This window comes from Artemia sp. Qi Xiang Cuo, chromosome 6 (genome assembly GCF_049724085.1).
Source record: "Artemia sp. Qi Xiang Cuo chromosome 6, ASM4972408v1, whole genome shotgun sequence".
Taxonomy (NCBI): Eukaryota; Metazoa; Arthropoda; class Branchiopoda; order Anostraca; family Artemiidae; genus Artemia; species Artemia sp. Qi Xiang Cuo.
In genome coordinates, this window is record NC_142799.1 from 11,823,273 (window position 1) to 11,838,857 (window position 15,585).

Genomic DNA, 15,585 nt, shown 5'->3' on the forward strand with positions numbered 1-15,585 from the left:
CTTTCGATTTAATATAGTTCTTTACTTTTCTTTGAAAAATTTGTTGGATTGAAAAAGTTTTTTTTTTAATTAACATAATTCTATGATCTACGTGAGTAGATCTTACAGTCATTTAAAGAAAGGGATTAAAGTTTAGTCCCAAACTTTTGAAGACTATATATCATCACGTCTGAAAGACTGGTGTAAACTCAAAAAACATTGTAGAGCGGGTAGAAGGATTTTATACAGTCTATACTGGGGTGAACTGCCAAAAATCGAGTAAATGATTAAATCAGGCCAAATTGAATGGTAGGTAGTTCGTGTTTTATAGAGAGAACAACATAAGATAGAATATTATGTACATGTTTTTATATAACGTAATAAACTATGTAATCATAATTCCAAACACAATCATAAAAATTGTTTATGCCTGAAATATGGAGAGGGTAAACAAAGACATGTGGGCAAAATTAGGCTTGGACAGAGGGAAACAATATTTCGAGGGGTAAATGCCACCTGTCGCGTAGCAATCTACGCCCGTTTCTCTCAGCCGTTTACTGGTTATATAAAATGCTAACTAAAAGTAAGGGAATCAGTTTTAGTCACAAACTTTGGAAGGCTGTGAATTATGGTTTCAAAAATAAAAGTTCGTTTCAGAAAAATTTTCAAAATTCTACTGGAAGGTGAAAATAGGATTCGATAATAGTGCTCAAATGTATTTTATTTTATTTTTGAGACTTAACTGCTCAGTGTTTATATTTTTTCTATGATGAGCCGATTAGTGAATATCAAAATTTTTTAAATCTATAGAAAGTTAGAAACTCAAGATACCCCTTTGTTTTTAGATACGTCCACATACTTTTGAAGTGAGACCCCTAAGGTGACTTTTTGGAACACAATAACTTTGAGTGAAGCGTTGACTTAATGTTGAATGAAGCCAGACCTAGTATATTTAGCACTAAATTTTTTTTTATATATGTCTTTATTATTCAACAATTTTTTTTTTAATCTTTTATTCTGTATCCGCATGTACAATCTTGCTGTGTATCTCTCTCTATCTCTCCCTCTCTCTCTCCTTTCTTTCTCTAAAAAAAAAACAACAACTAAAACTTCCATTCCATTTTGGTGGGATGCAAGGGTATTATATTGTTTAGACCTAAAATAGTTAGAGCATATATCGGGTATAAACCATGAAAAAATAGAAAAATGAAAAAAGAAGATAAGAATGAAAATCAAAGGAATAAATAATTATATTACAGGGAATAATAAGTTGTCAGAGTTGGTGGAAATGTTGATTTTATCTAATTGTTGCATCTGTATTACAGGAAGGAATGGACTGGGTAATCGCAACTGTCAAAAAGTAGCAACGTCATCTACATTTACTACAAACTAATCATTTTTGTGTCCTTTTGTGTTTATATTTGGCTGATGTTCAAAAAATTGTTAAAGATGAACCATGAAAAGTGTGTAAATCAACTTTATCCAAGAAGCAAGGTAAGTACAATTTAATATATCTGAAAAACTTACACAGTTTTAATTCGCAAATAAAATTTATAGTACTTTTATCTCTTGATCTGTAAAGAAAGCCAATACCGCATTAATACATCGGTTATTTTCAAGGACGATTCTAAATTGATCTGATGAGACAGTGACAGACAGCACAGCATCAAGTTTCATCAGTAATAAATCAATAACCGAATCATCAATTATTAAATTACTAGTATGGTTACTAAAGTAAATGGAATTGAAACTATATTAATACTAACGGTTAATTTTTAATTACAGTTTTATGAATTTTGTTAAATTATTCTTATCTTGTATAGTATGAAAACAGCTTGTTTTGCTAGTGAGTGTTACACTGTGTAACAATTTGTACTAGCAAGTGTAGGATTGAAGTTATTGTTTAAAATTCAATACAGTGTATAATATGTATTTTAAAATAACTATATTTCAATTATAATGAATTCAATATAATAGGAATGGTTGAAGTAACTATAACTGAATAATTTCACATGTTAAATTTGAAAATAAGATTTAAATTTGAAGTATTTCAAAATAAAAAAAGGATATCAAAATAGAAAAATTGCTCGCTTGACCAATATTAAGTCGATTCAGAAAACCGCAATTTTTTCAGATTTTTCTTTTGGTTGTTTCAAAATTCTGGTGCTTCAATTGGGAAATGCCATATTTACGTCAGTATTGACACGCTGAACCATGAAAATGGTTTAAAAAAAATAATTAGTTTAACTCGATCACGATTTGTCATCATCCAGATAACGATAGCAGTTGACTGACAAGACTGTGGTGATCACACACTTTTTTTTTGCAATATTAGCACCTGGTTTGCAATCAATAAGCTCGGAAATCCTTTAATGTAAATGGTTATGGAAACTGGAAGTCGTATGTGAAACATCTTGGGTTCAACCTTTTTTCTTTTAGAACGCCCATGTTGCATGTCTAGTTATGTATTTGGGATTTGCGAGTGAAAAACCAGTAAATTCTCATTTATCATAGGCAGCGCGCTAGCGCTGCCTAAGTAAAGAACGTTGTGGGCGCAATGTGTTTTTTTTTGGTTCTCCATACCCGGGCACTTTGTATCGAAGGAGTTGTCGTAGAAACTACGAAAAGGGCTCATTCGATTGAAAATTGGAGTGGCTAGTGGCCTTTTTAATAGTCGAAAGTGATTGGAGGGCAAGTAGCCCCCCACGCCCATCATTCCCCCAAACACATCCAATCAAAGTTTTGAGATAGCCATTTTGTTCAGCTTAGTTGATTTCCAGATAGAAAATATGTTTTTGAGAAGGACACTCCCCCACAGCCCTCAAGGCAAGGATTTTAAGTTCTTCCTTGGGGGCATACAATGTTATTACAGAGGACGTTGTCGTAGAAACTTCAAAACCGGCTAATCCGATTGGAAATTCAAGGGGCTAATGCCTTGTTAATAGTAGAAAGTGATTGGAAGGCAACTAGCCCCCCCCCCTCCCACGCCCATCATTCCCCCAAACACAGCCAATAATTTTGAGAGAGCCATTTTGTTCTGCTTAGTTGATTTCCAGATAGAAAATATGTTTTTTAGAAGGAAACTCCCCCACCCCCCCCCGGGGCCGGGGGAGTATGCTCTACCATGCGGGCATATAATGTTTTTATAGAAGGAGTTGTCGTAGAAACTTCAAAACAGGCTCATTCGACTGGAAATTCAAAGGGCTTGTACCCTTTTTAATAGTCGAAAGTGATTGAAGGGTAACTAGTCCCCCCTCCACGCCCATCATTCCCCCAAATACATCCAATTAAAATTTTGAGATAGCCATTTTGTTCAGCGTAGTTGATTTCCGGATAGAAAATATGTTTTTGAGCAGGACACACCCCCACAACCCTCAGGGCAAGAGTTTTAAGTTATGCCCTGGGGGCATATAAGGTTTTTATAGAAGGCGTTGTCGTAGAAACTTCAAAACAGCCTCATTCGATTGGAAATTCAAAGGGCTAGTACCCTTTTTAATAGTCGAAAGTGATCGGAGGGCAACTAGCCCCTCCCCCCACGCCCATTATTCCCCCAAACACATCCCATCAAAATTTTGAGATTGCCATTTTGTTCAGCGTAGTTGATTTCCTGATAGAAAATATATGTTTGAGGAGGACACTCCCCCACAACCCTCAGGACAAGGGTTTTAAGTTATGCCCTGGGGGAATATAAGTTTTTATAGAAGGAGTTATCGTAGAAACTTCAAAAAATGCTCATTCGATTGGAAATTCAAAGAGCTAGTGCCCTTTTAGTAGCCGAAAGTGATTAGAGGGTAAATAGGCCCCCCCCCCCTTCCCACGCCCATTATTTCCCCAAACACATCCAATCAAAATTTTGAGATAGCCATTTTGTTCAGCGTAGCTGATTTCCAGATAGAAAGTATGTTTTTGAGGAGGACACTCCCCCACAACCCTCAGGACAAGGGTTTTAAGTTGTGCCCTTGGGGTATATAAGGTTTTTATAGAAGGCATTGTCTTAGAAACTTAAAAAAAAGCTCACTCAATTGTAAACTTAATTGTCCAAAGCCTTTTTTAATTGTCGGAAGTGATTGTATAGCAACTAGCCCCCCCCCCATGCCCCTCATTCACCACAAAACAAACAATCCAAATAGTTATTTAACCCTGTTATACAGCGTAGGTGATTTTCAAACAGAAAATATGTTTTTTAGGAGGCCACTCCAACAGAGCCCTCAGGGCAAGGGTTTTAAGTTATGCCCTGGGGGCGTATAAAGTTTTTATAGAAGGCGTTGTCGTAAAAACTTCAAAACAGGCTCATTCGATTAGAAATTCAAAGGGCTAGTGTCCTTTTTAATAGTCGAAAGTGATTGGATGGCAACTAGCCTCCCCCCCCCCCCCCACGCCCATCATTCCCCCAAACACATCCAATCAAAATTTTTAGATATCCTTTTTATTCAACATAGTTGAAAGTTTTGGAAATTTGGTCTTTAAGGATGAAAACCCCTCCCTCCCACATCCCTCAGTGCAAGGGTTGTAAGTTATGCCTTTGGGGCATATAAAGTTTTTATTGAAAGAGTTTTCGTAGAAACTTCAAGAGGGCTCATTCAATTGGAAATTGAAAGGGCTAGTGCCTTTTTTAATAGGTTAAAGTCATTGGATAGCGACTAACCCCCTCTCATGCCCACCATTTTCCCAAACACATCGAGTTAAAATTTTGAGATATCCATATTATTCAACGTAGTTGAAAATTCTAGAAATGTTGTCTTTTAGAATGATAACCCCCTCAGAGCCCTCAGTGCAAGGGTTGTAAGTTATGCCCTGGGGGCATATAAAGTTTTTTATTGAAAGCGTTGTCGTAGAAACTTCAAAAGGGCTCATTCAATTGGAAATTGAAAGGGCGAGTGCCTTTTTTAATAGTTGAAAGTGATCGGATAGCGACTAACGCCCCTCTCACGTACACCATTTACCCAAAAACATCCAATCAAAATTTTGACATATCTTTTGTTCTATGTAGTTGAAAGTTCTGGAAATTAAGTATTTTACGATGAAAATCCCCTCAGATCCCTCATTGCAAGGGTTGTAAGTTATGCTCTGGGGGCATCCAAGATTTTCATAGAAAGTTGTTGCATATGATTTATAGAATAGATTTTAGTCTTCCTCAAATCCAATTTTTTTTTACAAGATATTCTACCTGGTCTTGAGGTAGAAACTTTGCGAGTTGCTGGCTGGACGCTGGTCTTCTTCAGCAGTATCTCAGCATCTCAGCAGTATCTAAGGCATCTCAGCAGTATCCCAAGAACGACTGAGGGTATTATGTTCAAACTTTTGGGGCTACTTCTGCTCTTGAAATTTAACCAAATCAAAATAGCTTAAGTGTATCCAAGCTACCAAAGAAAGTAAACAGATTTTTTTGCGAATGGTATCAAGTTTTCCATTTCAGGTCAACTAGCGGAGGTATAACTAAATTAAACACTATTATCTGTGTCAAGATATTTAAAAAGGTGTATGTTTAGAAAATTGCCGAAAATTTTCAACATACAAATAGCAGGCCAAACTATATAGTATTAACAAAAGAAAAGATTTAAAGTATTATTTTCTTTTTCCCAGAAAAGACTATGTCAATATAAAACGAACAGAAATTAATTTAAAAAACTTTTTCCACAAAATAAGTTTTTCAAAGAAAAGGACTCCATTAAACAAAAAATGAGCAACAATAAAATCAAACAATCTACGTAGCGTGAAACTACCAAAAATCAGCATCAATAAATAAATGAAACCCAACATAAATAGAAATTACAATAAATAACCGAATTAAACTCAAAATGAGGAGAAATTAAGATAAGCTGGGTGCAAAACCCCTATGCCTTCCCAAGGCCAGAACAAAATTTGCACTTTACTGAAAAAAATATAAGGTGCTACTTGACTTCCATTACTATTGACTCTTAAAAGGGAAGTAAAACTTCCAATTTCAATCAAATGAGCCATCTCTAAAGCTTATACAACCATCCCTTTCATAAAAACCTTAAATGCCCCAGGGGCATAACTTACAACCCTCATCGTCAGGCTCTGGTGGTTTTGATCAACCTCAAAAGCCTTTTTATATGATATTTGGACTATTTTGAATAAAAGGATTGTCTCAAAATATCTATTGGATGAGTCCCCTCCAAAGCGTATATGGCCACCCTTTTTATAAGAACCTTATATGACCCTAGGGCAAAACTTATATCCTTTTCCATGAGAGCTACAGGGGGGGGGGGCTCTCTTCCTCACAGATATAATTACCGAAACCTTCAACTACGATGAATAAAATTGTTATCTCCAAATTTTATTGAAGGTTTTAAGGCAAATGATAACCGTGGGGGGGGGGGGCTGTTTGCTCTCAAATGACTTTGACTCTTAAAAAAGGGCACTATAACTTCCAATTTCAAATCAAATAAGCCCCATCTGGTAATTATACGATTGCCCATTCAGTAAAAACCTTATATGCCCTCATAAAATTACTTACAACACTATCCCCAGGGTGCTGGAGGGTTGTGTAATCCCTAGAGACATTATTTTATGTTCTTTGGACTATTTTGAACTAATTTCTTATCTCATAATTTCAATCAGATGCTTTTGGTGAAAAGAGGGGTTGTAGGTTAGGGAGGGGTCTAAATGCCGTCCTTCACTTTTGACGTTAAAAAAGGAACTAGAACTTCCAATTTTCAACCAAATGTGCCTCTTCTAAAGTTAAACAACCATCCCTTCCATAAGACCCTTAAATACCCCCTGGGCATAAATTACAACCCTTGCCCCTAATCTCTGGGGTTTGATCTAACCCCAAAAGCCTTGTTATATGATATTTAGATTATTTTGAATTTAATGGCTATCTTATATTAGATGCATTTCGGGACAATATGTGCGGGGGAGGGTAGCTGCCCTCCAATCACTTTGAATCTTAAAAAAAGCACTAGAGCGTTTGATTACCAATCCAATGAGCCCCCTCCGAAGTTTACATGACCACTCTTTCTATAAAAACCTTATATGCCCCCAGGGCGTTACTTACAACCCTTGCCCTGAGGGCTGGGGGATTTTTTATCCTCAAAAACATGTTTTCCAGACTCTTTCAAATACGTTGAACAAAATGGCTATCTCAAACCTTTTATTAGAAGTGTTTGGGGAAATGATGGGCGTGGGGGGGAGGGGTCATTTCCAATCGAATGAGCTCTTTTTGAAGCTTTTCCGACAAAACTATATAAAAACCTCATATGCTCCAAGGATATAACTTACAACCCTTTTCCTGAGGGCTATGAGGGTGGGGTTGTCATCCTCAAGGACATAATTTCCAGACCTTGGAATTATGTTGAACAAAATGGCCATATCAAAATGTTGATCGGAAATGCCTAGGGAAATGACGGGCGGGGGGGGCTGGTTAATTCTTTCTCCGATTACTTTCGACTATTAAAAAGGGCAATACCCCTCTCAATTTCCAATCGAATGAGCCTTTTTTGAAATTTTTACGACAACGCTTCCTGTAAAACCCCTATATGTCCCCATGACATAACTTTCAATCTTAACCCTGAGAGCTGTGGGGGGTTGACATGCTCGAAGACATAATATCCGGACCCTTCAACTACGTTCAACTAAATGACTATATCAAAATGTTGATCGGAAGTATTTGGGGAAATGATGGGCGTGGGGGAAGGGGGGAATTTGCCTTCGATGGCTTTTGACTATTAATAAAGGCACTAGCCCTCTCAATTCACAATTGAATGAGCCCTTTTTGAATTTTCTACAACAACACTTTCTATTAAACCTTATATGCCCCCAGGGCATAACTTACAACCTTTTCTCTAGGGGCTGTGGGGGGGTTTCTCATCCCCAAAGACATATTTTCCGGACCTTTCAACTACGTTGAACGAAATGGCTATCTCAATATTTCGATTGGATGTGTCCGGGGAAATGGGGGGGGGGCGTCAGAGGGGGGTTAGTTGCTCTCCAATCACTGTAAACTATTAAAAAGGGCACTAGCCCTTTCAATTTCCAACTGAATGAGTCCCTTTTTGAAGTTTCTACGACAAAGCTTTCTATAAAAAGCTTGTATGCCCCCTGGGCATAACTTACAACCCTTACCCTGAGGGCTGTGGGGAGTTGTCATCCTCAAAGACCTAATTCCCAGAACTTTCAACTACGTTGAAAAAAATGGCTATCTCAAAACTGATTGAATGTGTTTGGGGAAATGGTGCGCGTGGGAGGGGTGTTACTTTTCCTCCAGTCACTTTTGACTAAAAAGGAAACAAGTCCTTCCAATTTCCAATCGAATGATCCCTTTTCAAAGTTTCTACGACAACTCCTTCGATACGAAGTGCCCTGGTCTAAAAAAAAAAATAATAATACTGCATTGTGCCAACATTGTTCTTTACTTAGGCAGCGCTATTGCGCTGCCTATGATATAGCACTAAATGTCAGATTTCTTCCTTTCCTTTAGTTATTTTATTTTCTTCCTTGTTTCCGCCCAAATGTATAGAAAATTAATTGACTAATCAATGCTCTTCAGCTCATACTCATCGTGTTGCAGAGCAACACTGCTGCTTTTGCTACCTTTTTCTCTTGTAATCAGCGATCTGTATCTCTGAAGTGGTAAGTTATCCAAACTCAAAAATTTTCCTGGGTATGGAAATTTGTTAAATGGGGCAGAAATGTTCTAGTAAAATTTGCCATATTTCACTTCATTTCCGAGAAAAAAAAAATGAAAACTGTTTTTTTCACATTTTATGTATGGTGCCAAAACAAAAATATAAACATTTTCAGAACTATCTTATGTCGTACTCCTGCAGAACATTAAATTATCTCTCCGAGAACCGGATAACAAAATTTCGTGTCGTTCATAGATTTCTTTGAAATAATTTGTAAAAGTGTGTTTCGAATGCCAAATTCTAGGTTTTTGGTTGTTTTCTGAAATCTTTGATGTGGTGCCTCTTGTATTTCAATCAAATAATTCTATGAAAAGTACGTAACCCATATACAAAAAAACTTCGTTCCCTTAGAAAATATTTCTAAATTTTGTCTTGAAACATCAATTTTTTTATATCCTAAATGCAACTTTTTCTTCTAGAGAAGGTAAAATTTTTTCCTCAGCCCAGATATTGATCTTTGATTTGGGCTGACAGTGGTTTTCCAAAACTAAAATTCCTTCAAAGACTTGTTCCATTTTGAAGTTTTGAATGTGCAAATTTTCTACATTTTGCCAAAATAAGAAATCTTAGCTTCGACGCGAAACTTTTTAGAAATCAAATAACTTTTCATACTGGTGGAATATCATATTATCCCTTCAAGAACCTAAGAAAAATCTCATAAACTTTAGGAAATATGCCGTAAATCCTGATTTCAAAACAGAGGTTCCAATTTTATTTGCTTTTTTGAAAATTTTCGATTTTGATGTTTATTATATTTTAATGTTTATTGCTATGAAAAATAAACAAGAAGACATGCAATCTTCTATATCTGAAATGAGCCACACACTAAAATATAAAAGTTTACACTATGAACCCTTTCACGGATGTTTATTAACTGGGGTAAATAGTACACAGTCTTAATACAGGTAAAAACAAATAGAATATCGTTACAAAGTTTGTTTATTATTTTTTACACACAGAACTTGTTTCAAATGTTTCAATTATACATTGACCTTACAAATAAAACTTACAATAATCATAAGGCGTCGGCAAACGTGATAGGGGAAATACGTGGTATTATGTGTTGCTCCGCAATTGTGACCCATTTGTCACAATTGCTGCCACACTTGAGCATACACGTCAAGTGTCAAGTTACACGTTGACCCTACAAACACTAAGTTACAGTAATCTCGATGTATCTGCAAACGTGATATGGTAGCATACATATTTATTGCTCGGGAGATATAGTTATGACCCATGCTGTGACCCGTGGAGCACGGTTGCTGCAACATGCCATGGGACTTTTCACCGGAGATCTATTTATTCATTGTTATTTCAGTTCTGTTTAACTTTCACATTTGATGTAAGGTAGTTTCTGGCCGTTTTCAGTTTTAATTTGCTCTTTTCTTTTCTTGGAATTTGTTTTTTTTTTATCTGAATATAGTTTTTTTTTGCTTTAAGCAGATTCTGCAAGTATCAATAATATCTTCGGCTTATAACTCTTGTTATTACTAGTATCTACTTGACATATTTTAAAATGAGCTAGTAGTCGTCGTGAAAGTTGATCTGGTAGGTTTGGTCGTAGAAAAAGTAACTTTCCCAGAAGTAGTTGTCTTAGGAATAGTCTTGAAAGGAATACTTGTTGTAGGAACAACCGTATTGGGAATGTCGTGGTTGGGGTACTGGTGGTAGAAGTAGTAGGGGTTTCAGGCGAGACGCAGTTTGTTAGTAGCAGTCTTGAAAGGAGTAAGGTTTCTCTTCTGTCCTTTGGTCCGAATAATTGTTGGTGTAGTTAGTTTGAAACTGCAGTGGTAGAAGCAGTTGTAGTTGTAGCCACTAGGGTAACGGCATTATAGATATTAATGCTGCCAGTCGTATGCATTGAAGCAAACAATAACCAAATCAACAAATACTGGTTGTGTTCTTTATTGAAACAGTAATTGTATCGTTTTTTGTGTGATTTTTATGCCTGTATCATGTCAGAAATTCTGTTATTGTTTTATTTATCATTTACCACATTGTGTTATTGTAGTGTCTGTCTGTGTGTTTGTGTAGCGTGTCTTTATTGTATTTTTTTTGTGTGTTTTATCTGTCATTTTCTGCCTTTCTCTTTTTATATTATACTCCGTTTGTTTTTTTATGTTTACAAGGGGTCATAAATAAATTCTTTCGGCACAGTGGTAGGGTTGGAAGCTTCTTGTTGAGCTGAAGTTTCATTTCTATTGCGTTGGATACTATCTGTAAAACTAAGTTTCTTTCAAATCTAAATTATAGACTAATACGATTCGTTTTTCATGTGAAACATTTGGTCAAATGAAATTCAGAGAGGAAAGAAAATAACAAAAGGAAAAATAAAATTAAAAAAAAAGGTGAAAAAACGAGGATTTTTTCAGCCAGTAACGAACCATGAAGACGAAGAAACAAGCAAATATTTCGACACGGACCCCGTCAAGTCGTCCTCAGTGCTAAACAAAAGAAAAATAAAAAAAAAAAAGAAACCAACGAAAATCGAACCTTTCGAAGTAAAAAAGAACCAAAAGTGTCGGATTTTCAAAAATATTCAGGGCTAATGCCGAATCAAAGTTGTCGTTTTTTTTCAAATCTCAGGGACTTATCTATTGAAATTTTGTGTTTATGCAAACGTTCACCCAGTTGTGTCCTACCAATGTAAAATTTCCCACATGAACACGGGATTCTGTAGACACCACTGCCACCCAGTACAGAGTCAGTTTTATATTTTCCTGAGTCGAAAAAATGTTGAACTTTTTGTTCGGTTTTGAAAGAAACACAGAGATTATGTTTTTTTTTAAATTTTTCAAAGTTTATCGCTTAGTTTTGGGATGTATGGTAAAGTGACGAGGCAACCTTAATATCTACTGTAAATGGCCTACCACAATCTTTTAAAGAGGTAATTGAGATAAAAAAAAAATATACATAAACCAAAATTCAGCAATAAATAGAGACACTGTAGGTATTTCATTAAGCCCAATTTATAACAATTTAATTTTGAAGGACTCAATCAATATTTTCGCCCGGTCTAACTTGAGAACCCTGTTTGCACTTCAAATGATGTACGAATGTATACAATAGCTAAGGTTATCGCAAAACAATGGACTATTGCTCAATATTGCTGGTAAATTTCTTTTTTATTAATTATAATCTGGTTTTTATTTGTCTATTGTGCTGTCTTTGGAAAGCGAACTTCGAAAGGTTCGATTTTCGTTGGTTTCTTTTTTCTTTTCTTTCTTTTTTGTTTAGCATTGAGGACGACTTGGCGGAGTTTCTTTCAAATCTAAATTATAGACTAATACGATTCGTTTTTCATGTGAAACATTTGGTCAAATGAAATTCAGAGAGGAAAGAAAATAACAAAAGGAAAAATAAAATTAAAAGGAATTTTTCCTCTCTGAATTTATATTTGTCATGTACAGCCAGTGTGGTCTTAGAATGTATTAACATTTAGTCATTTAGGACTACAACCTAAAAAAATCTCTGAAAGCTCAAGAGCTGACAGACACTCATCATGTCTGTTTGTACCAATTTGACAGAAGGGGAATTGTGCCCCATGGCCCTTATTTGGCGCTTCTAACAGTAGCAACAATTCGCGAAGCTCTAGGAGGTTTGTCGATTTTTTCAATGAAAGTAACAAAAAAGGTATTTTTCAATGACAATTCCAAATAAGGTGGATTTTCTTAAATGCAGGAGGGAGGGCAAAGATATTTAGAGGGATGGTGTAATTGCCCCCCCCCCCTGCCAATAGACGTGCCTGCCTTCCTATCATGCCGACTAAGAATTTTTGTATGATTCTGATTTCAGCACAACGTAAAATGGCAGACTGATATTCCTCACATTAAGAGGTTATTCTTTAGACGGTTTTAGGACCTGTTTATTCTAATTTTTGGGTAAATTACACGATTTGAATTACTCCGTTTGTTCCTTTTGAGTCTTTATTATTTTGGCAATAGACTATTCAACATATTAATTTTCATTCTTTTTATAGGTCCAACGATACCATTTAGAGCCTGATCAGATTTCATGGGAAAACCCATTGAAGGATTACAATCCGCCTGATTACACTTCAGAATATATCTTTAATAAACCTTGGGCCGACAAAGACAGTCGGTAAGCTTTTCACTTCATAAGTAGGAGATTCTGACAAGATACAAACTTACCTCTAGACTGCTGGATTCAACATCACCCTATAAAAGAAAAACGCCTTCTTATAACCAAATATTTGTCTCTCTCTTTGGTTCGGATTCGAGTGAAAAGTTGGTTTAGCTCATAGCTTAAAACTGTTATAGACACCTATACTTTAGATTATAGCCCAGAGTCGTCGCTGATCAGGATGTATATCTAGCAATACCTGGGAAGCAAGGTATTTCACCCGTCTAATAAACCGCAAAAATTCCAACTATTACCCAAGTACATGTTTTTTGTGTAGCAGGTGTACAACTTTCATCTTCTTTTCTGTCAGAAAGCAAAGTAGACTATAATAATTTCCGAATGTACTGTTTTCTGTAATATTTTACACATTTTCTGTCATTTACAAGGACCTTGAACAGAAGAGGGAGTGAGGAGATTTTCTGACTTTAACGGTTTCGTTCTTTCGGTCTTGCTGTGGGCTATAAGCGTTTCTTGAGCAGTAGGATAATGTGTCTCTTTCAATCAATCAATCAATCAATCAATTTATTAATACTAAAGACAAAACAATTACAAACTTAAAGTTTATACACGCCCAAGAAGCTCAGCTTGTAAAGGGCCAAAAAAACAAAATAAGACAATGTTATAAAGCACATTAAAAAAAAAAAAAAAAAAAAAAAAAAAAAACAAAAAAAACAGGATCAAGAGAAATTTATTAAAATAAGAGAATGAACAGTAAATCACACAAATAACTGAAAAAAAAATATATAAACGAAGAAAAGAGATTGAAAACAAAGATTAAATATATATATATATATATATATATATATATATATATATATATATATATATATATATATATATATATATATATATATATATATATATATATATATATATATATATATATATATATATATATAATAAGAAAAATATATTGAATGAAAAAAAAGACATAAATTTGGATGGAATGCAAAAAAAAAAGGGGTAAATACTATACTGGAAATACCCAGTGAGAAACTGCCTTTGCAGAAAGAGATAGAGGGACATCAGGAGGGATGGAGTTCCATAGTAAAATAGATTGATAAATAGGAGACCTCTGACCTGCTGTCGATGATCGCTTAGGTAGAACGAACCTGCGATAAGAGCTACGTAAAAAAGAAGAGTATCTACCTGAGCCTGACAGAAAGAAAAACTGCTGCAGAGATGGTGGAAGTGTACCTAGAAAAGCAGAATGTGCTAAATAAAGGTAACTTTACCCACAATTCGATCCAGCGGAGCTATTCCAGTATCATTATAAAGATCAGAGGAAGGGTAAAACCGAGGTAGAAGAAAAGTAGCCTTCACTGCCCTATTTTTGGCTCTTTGAAGTGAGCAGAGAAGAGATTTATTAGTACTACCCCAGACAGAACAGCAATAAGAAAGGTAAGGGAAAATAAAAGCATAATAAAGAGAAAGCATAGCATCTGGGGGAAGAAATGAGTTAATCCTGTGTAACATTGAAGATTGGCGGAGGACAAGGGAGCGGGTATGAGTTATATGGGGTTTAAAAGAAAGAAAACAGTCAAGATACACACCAAGAAATTTCATTATAGTAGCTTGCGGTATAATATCATTCCCATAAGTCAGGATGGTTGGTTCCTTTGCGTCTCTCATACGATAATGGGTTCTAAAGTGTACAATGGCACTTTTTTGGCTGTTGAGAGTCATACCATTTGACAAGCACCAATCATTTACTTTATCAAGAAGACCTTGAGCTAGGGAAGTGGCAGATGGCAGGTCCACTGCAGCAATGAAAACGTTACTGTCATCAGCAAAATGAAAAGGGTGCACAAGGGGATGAAGACCATCAACAAGATCATTAATATAAATTAAAAACAAAAGTGGTCCAAGCACAGAGCCCTGTGGGACGCCTTTCACAATAGACAAGGAAGAGGAAGAAGTACCATTAACCGAAACACACTGAGATCTCCCTGAGAGGTAAGACCTAAACCATTCAAGTGGGGCTCCATGCACTCCAAATGAAGATAATTAAGACAAAAGAACAGAGTGGACGACCATATCAGATGCCTTTGAAAAGTCAAGAAATAGACCCAAAACACACAAGCCCTTGTCTAGGTTAACACACAAAAACTCTGTTGCATCTGAAAGTGCATGCAAGGTAGAAAAACTGGGACGAAAGCCCTACTGATGGTTAGTTATGAGAGAATTACCTGCAGTAGTATTAGTACTAAATACAAATGAAGAGAGTGTACAATACACCACTTTTTCATCAACCATAGAGATTACACGAAGGAAAGAAACATGCCTATAGTTTGTAATTATATATGAATCATCTTTATTAAACAAAGGTACAACATCAGCAACCTTAAATAAATGAGGAAAAACACCAGAAGAAAGAGAGAGGTTAGTTATGTGTGAGATGGGGTTAGAAACAAACTGACCAATTTTTTTAAGAACATTACAGCTCAAACCAAAACCATCAACTGAACGGCTACATGAAAGCTTAGAAATAATGTTAGAAATTTCAGTATCACTGCATGGAAAAAGGAAAAATGACTTTTCTACTAAGGGAAAACTACTTACTCTGCTGTAGGGTGGATTAGGAACTGAAGAAAGTGAAGTAAAATAAGAATTGGCGGTTCGTGCTGAAGAATTTTTGTCCACGAAAGATCCATCAGCTTTCCTGTAGCGACAAGGGGGGGACTGTTTGAGTTTCTTGCGGGAAAGAGCTTCATTAACTACAGTTCAAACCTTTCGCAAATTCCCCTTACACTCATCAACACTCATCAAAACAATTATATTTTAAATCTTATAGAACAAGACTATGTTCATT

At 35.8% G+C, this 15,585-nt stretch overlaps 1 protein-coding gene across 2 annotated transcripts in view; it reads left to right on the top strand.

Annotated features, from left to right (window-relative positions):
• Nucleotides 1-1,340: 1,340 nt before the first annotated feature.
• LOC148950868 (ADP-ribose pyrophosphatase) overlaps nucleotides 1,341-15,585 on the top strand; it is a 31,786-nt gene continuing 17,541 nt past the window's right edge. For both annotated transcript variants that reach the window (XM_089090059.1, XM_089090060.1), the window contains exons 1-2: nucleotides 1,341-1,473; nucleotides 12,610-12,731. In XM_089090059.1, coding sequence (XP_088946185.1) covers nucleotides 1,408-1,473; nucleotides 12,610-12,731 — 188 coding nt within the window. In that variant the 5' untranslated portion in view covers nucleotides 1,341-1,407. The remainder of the gene's footprint in view (nucleotides 1,474-12,609; nucleotides 12,732-15,585) is intronic.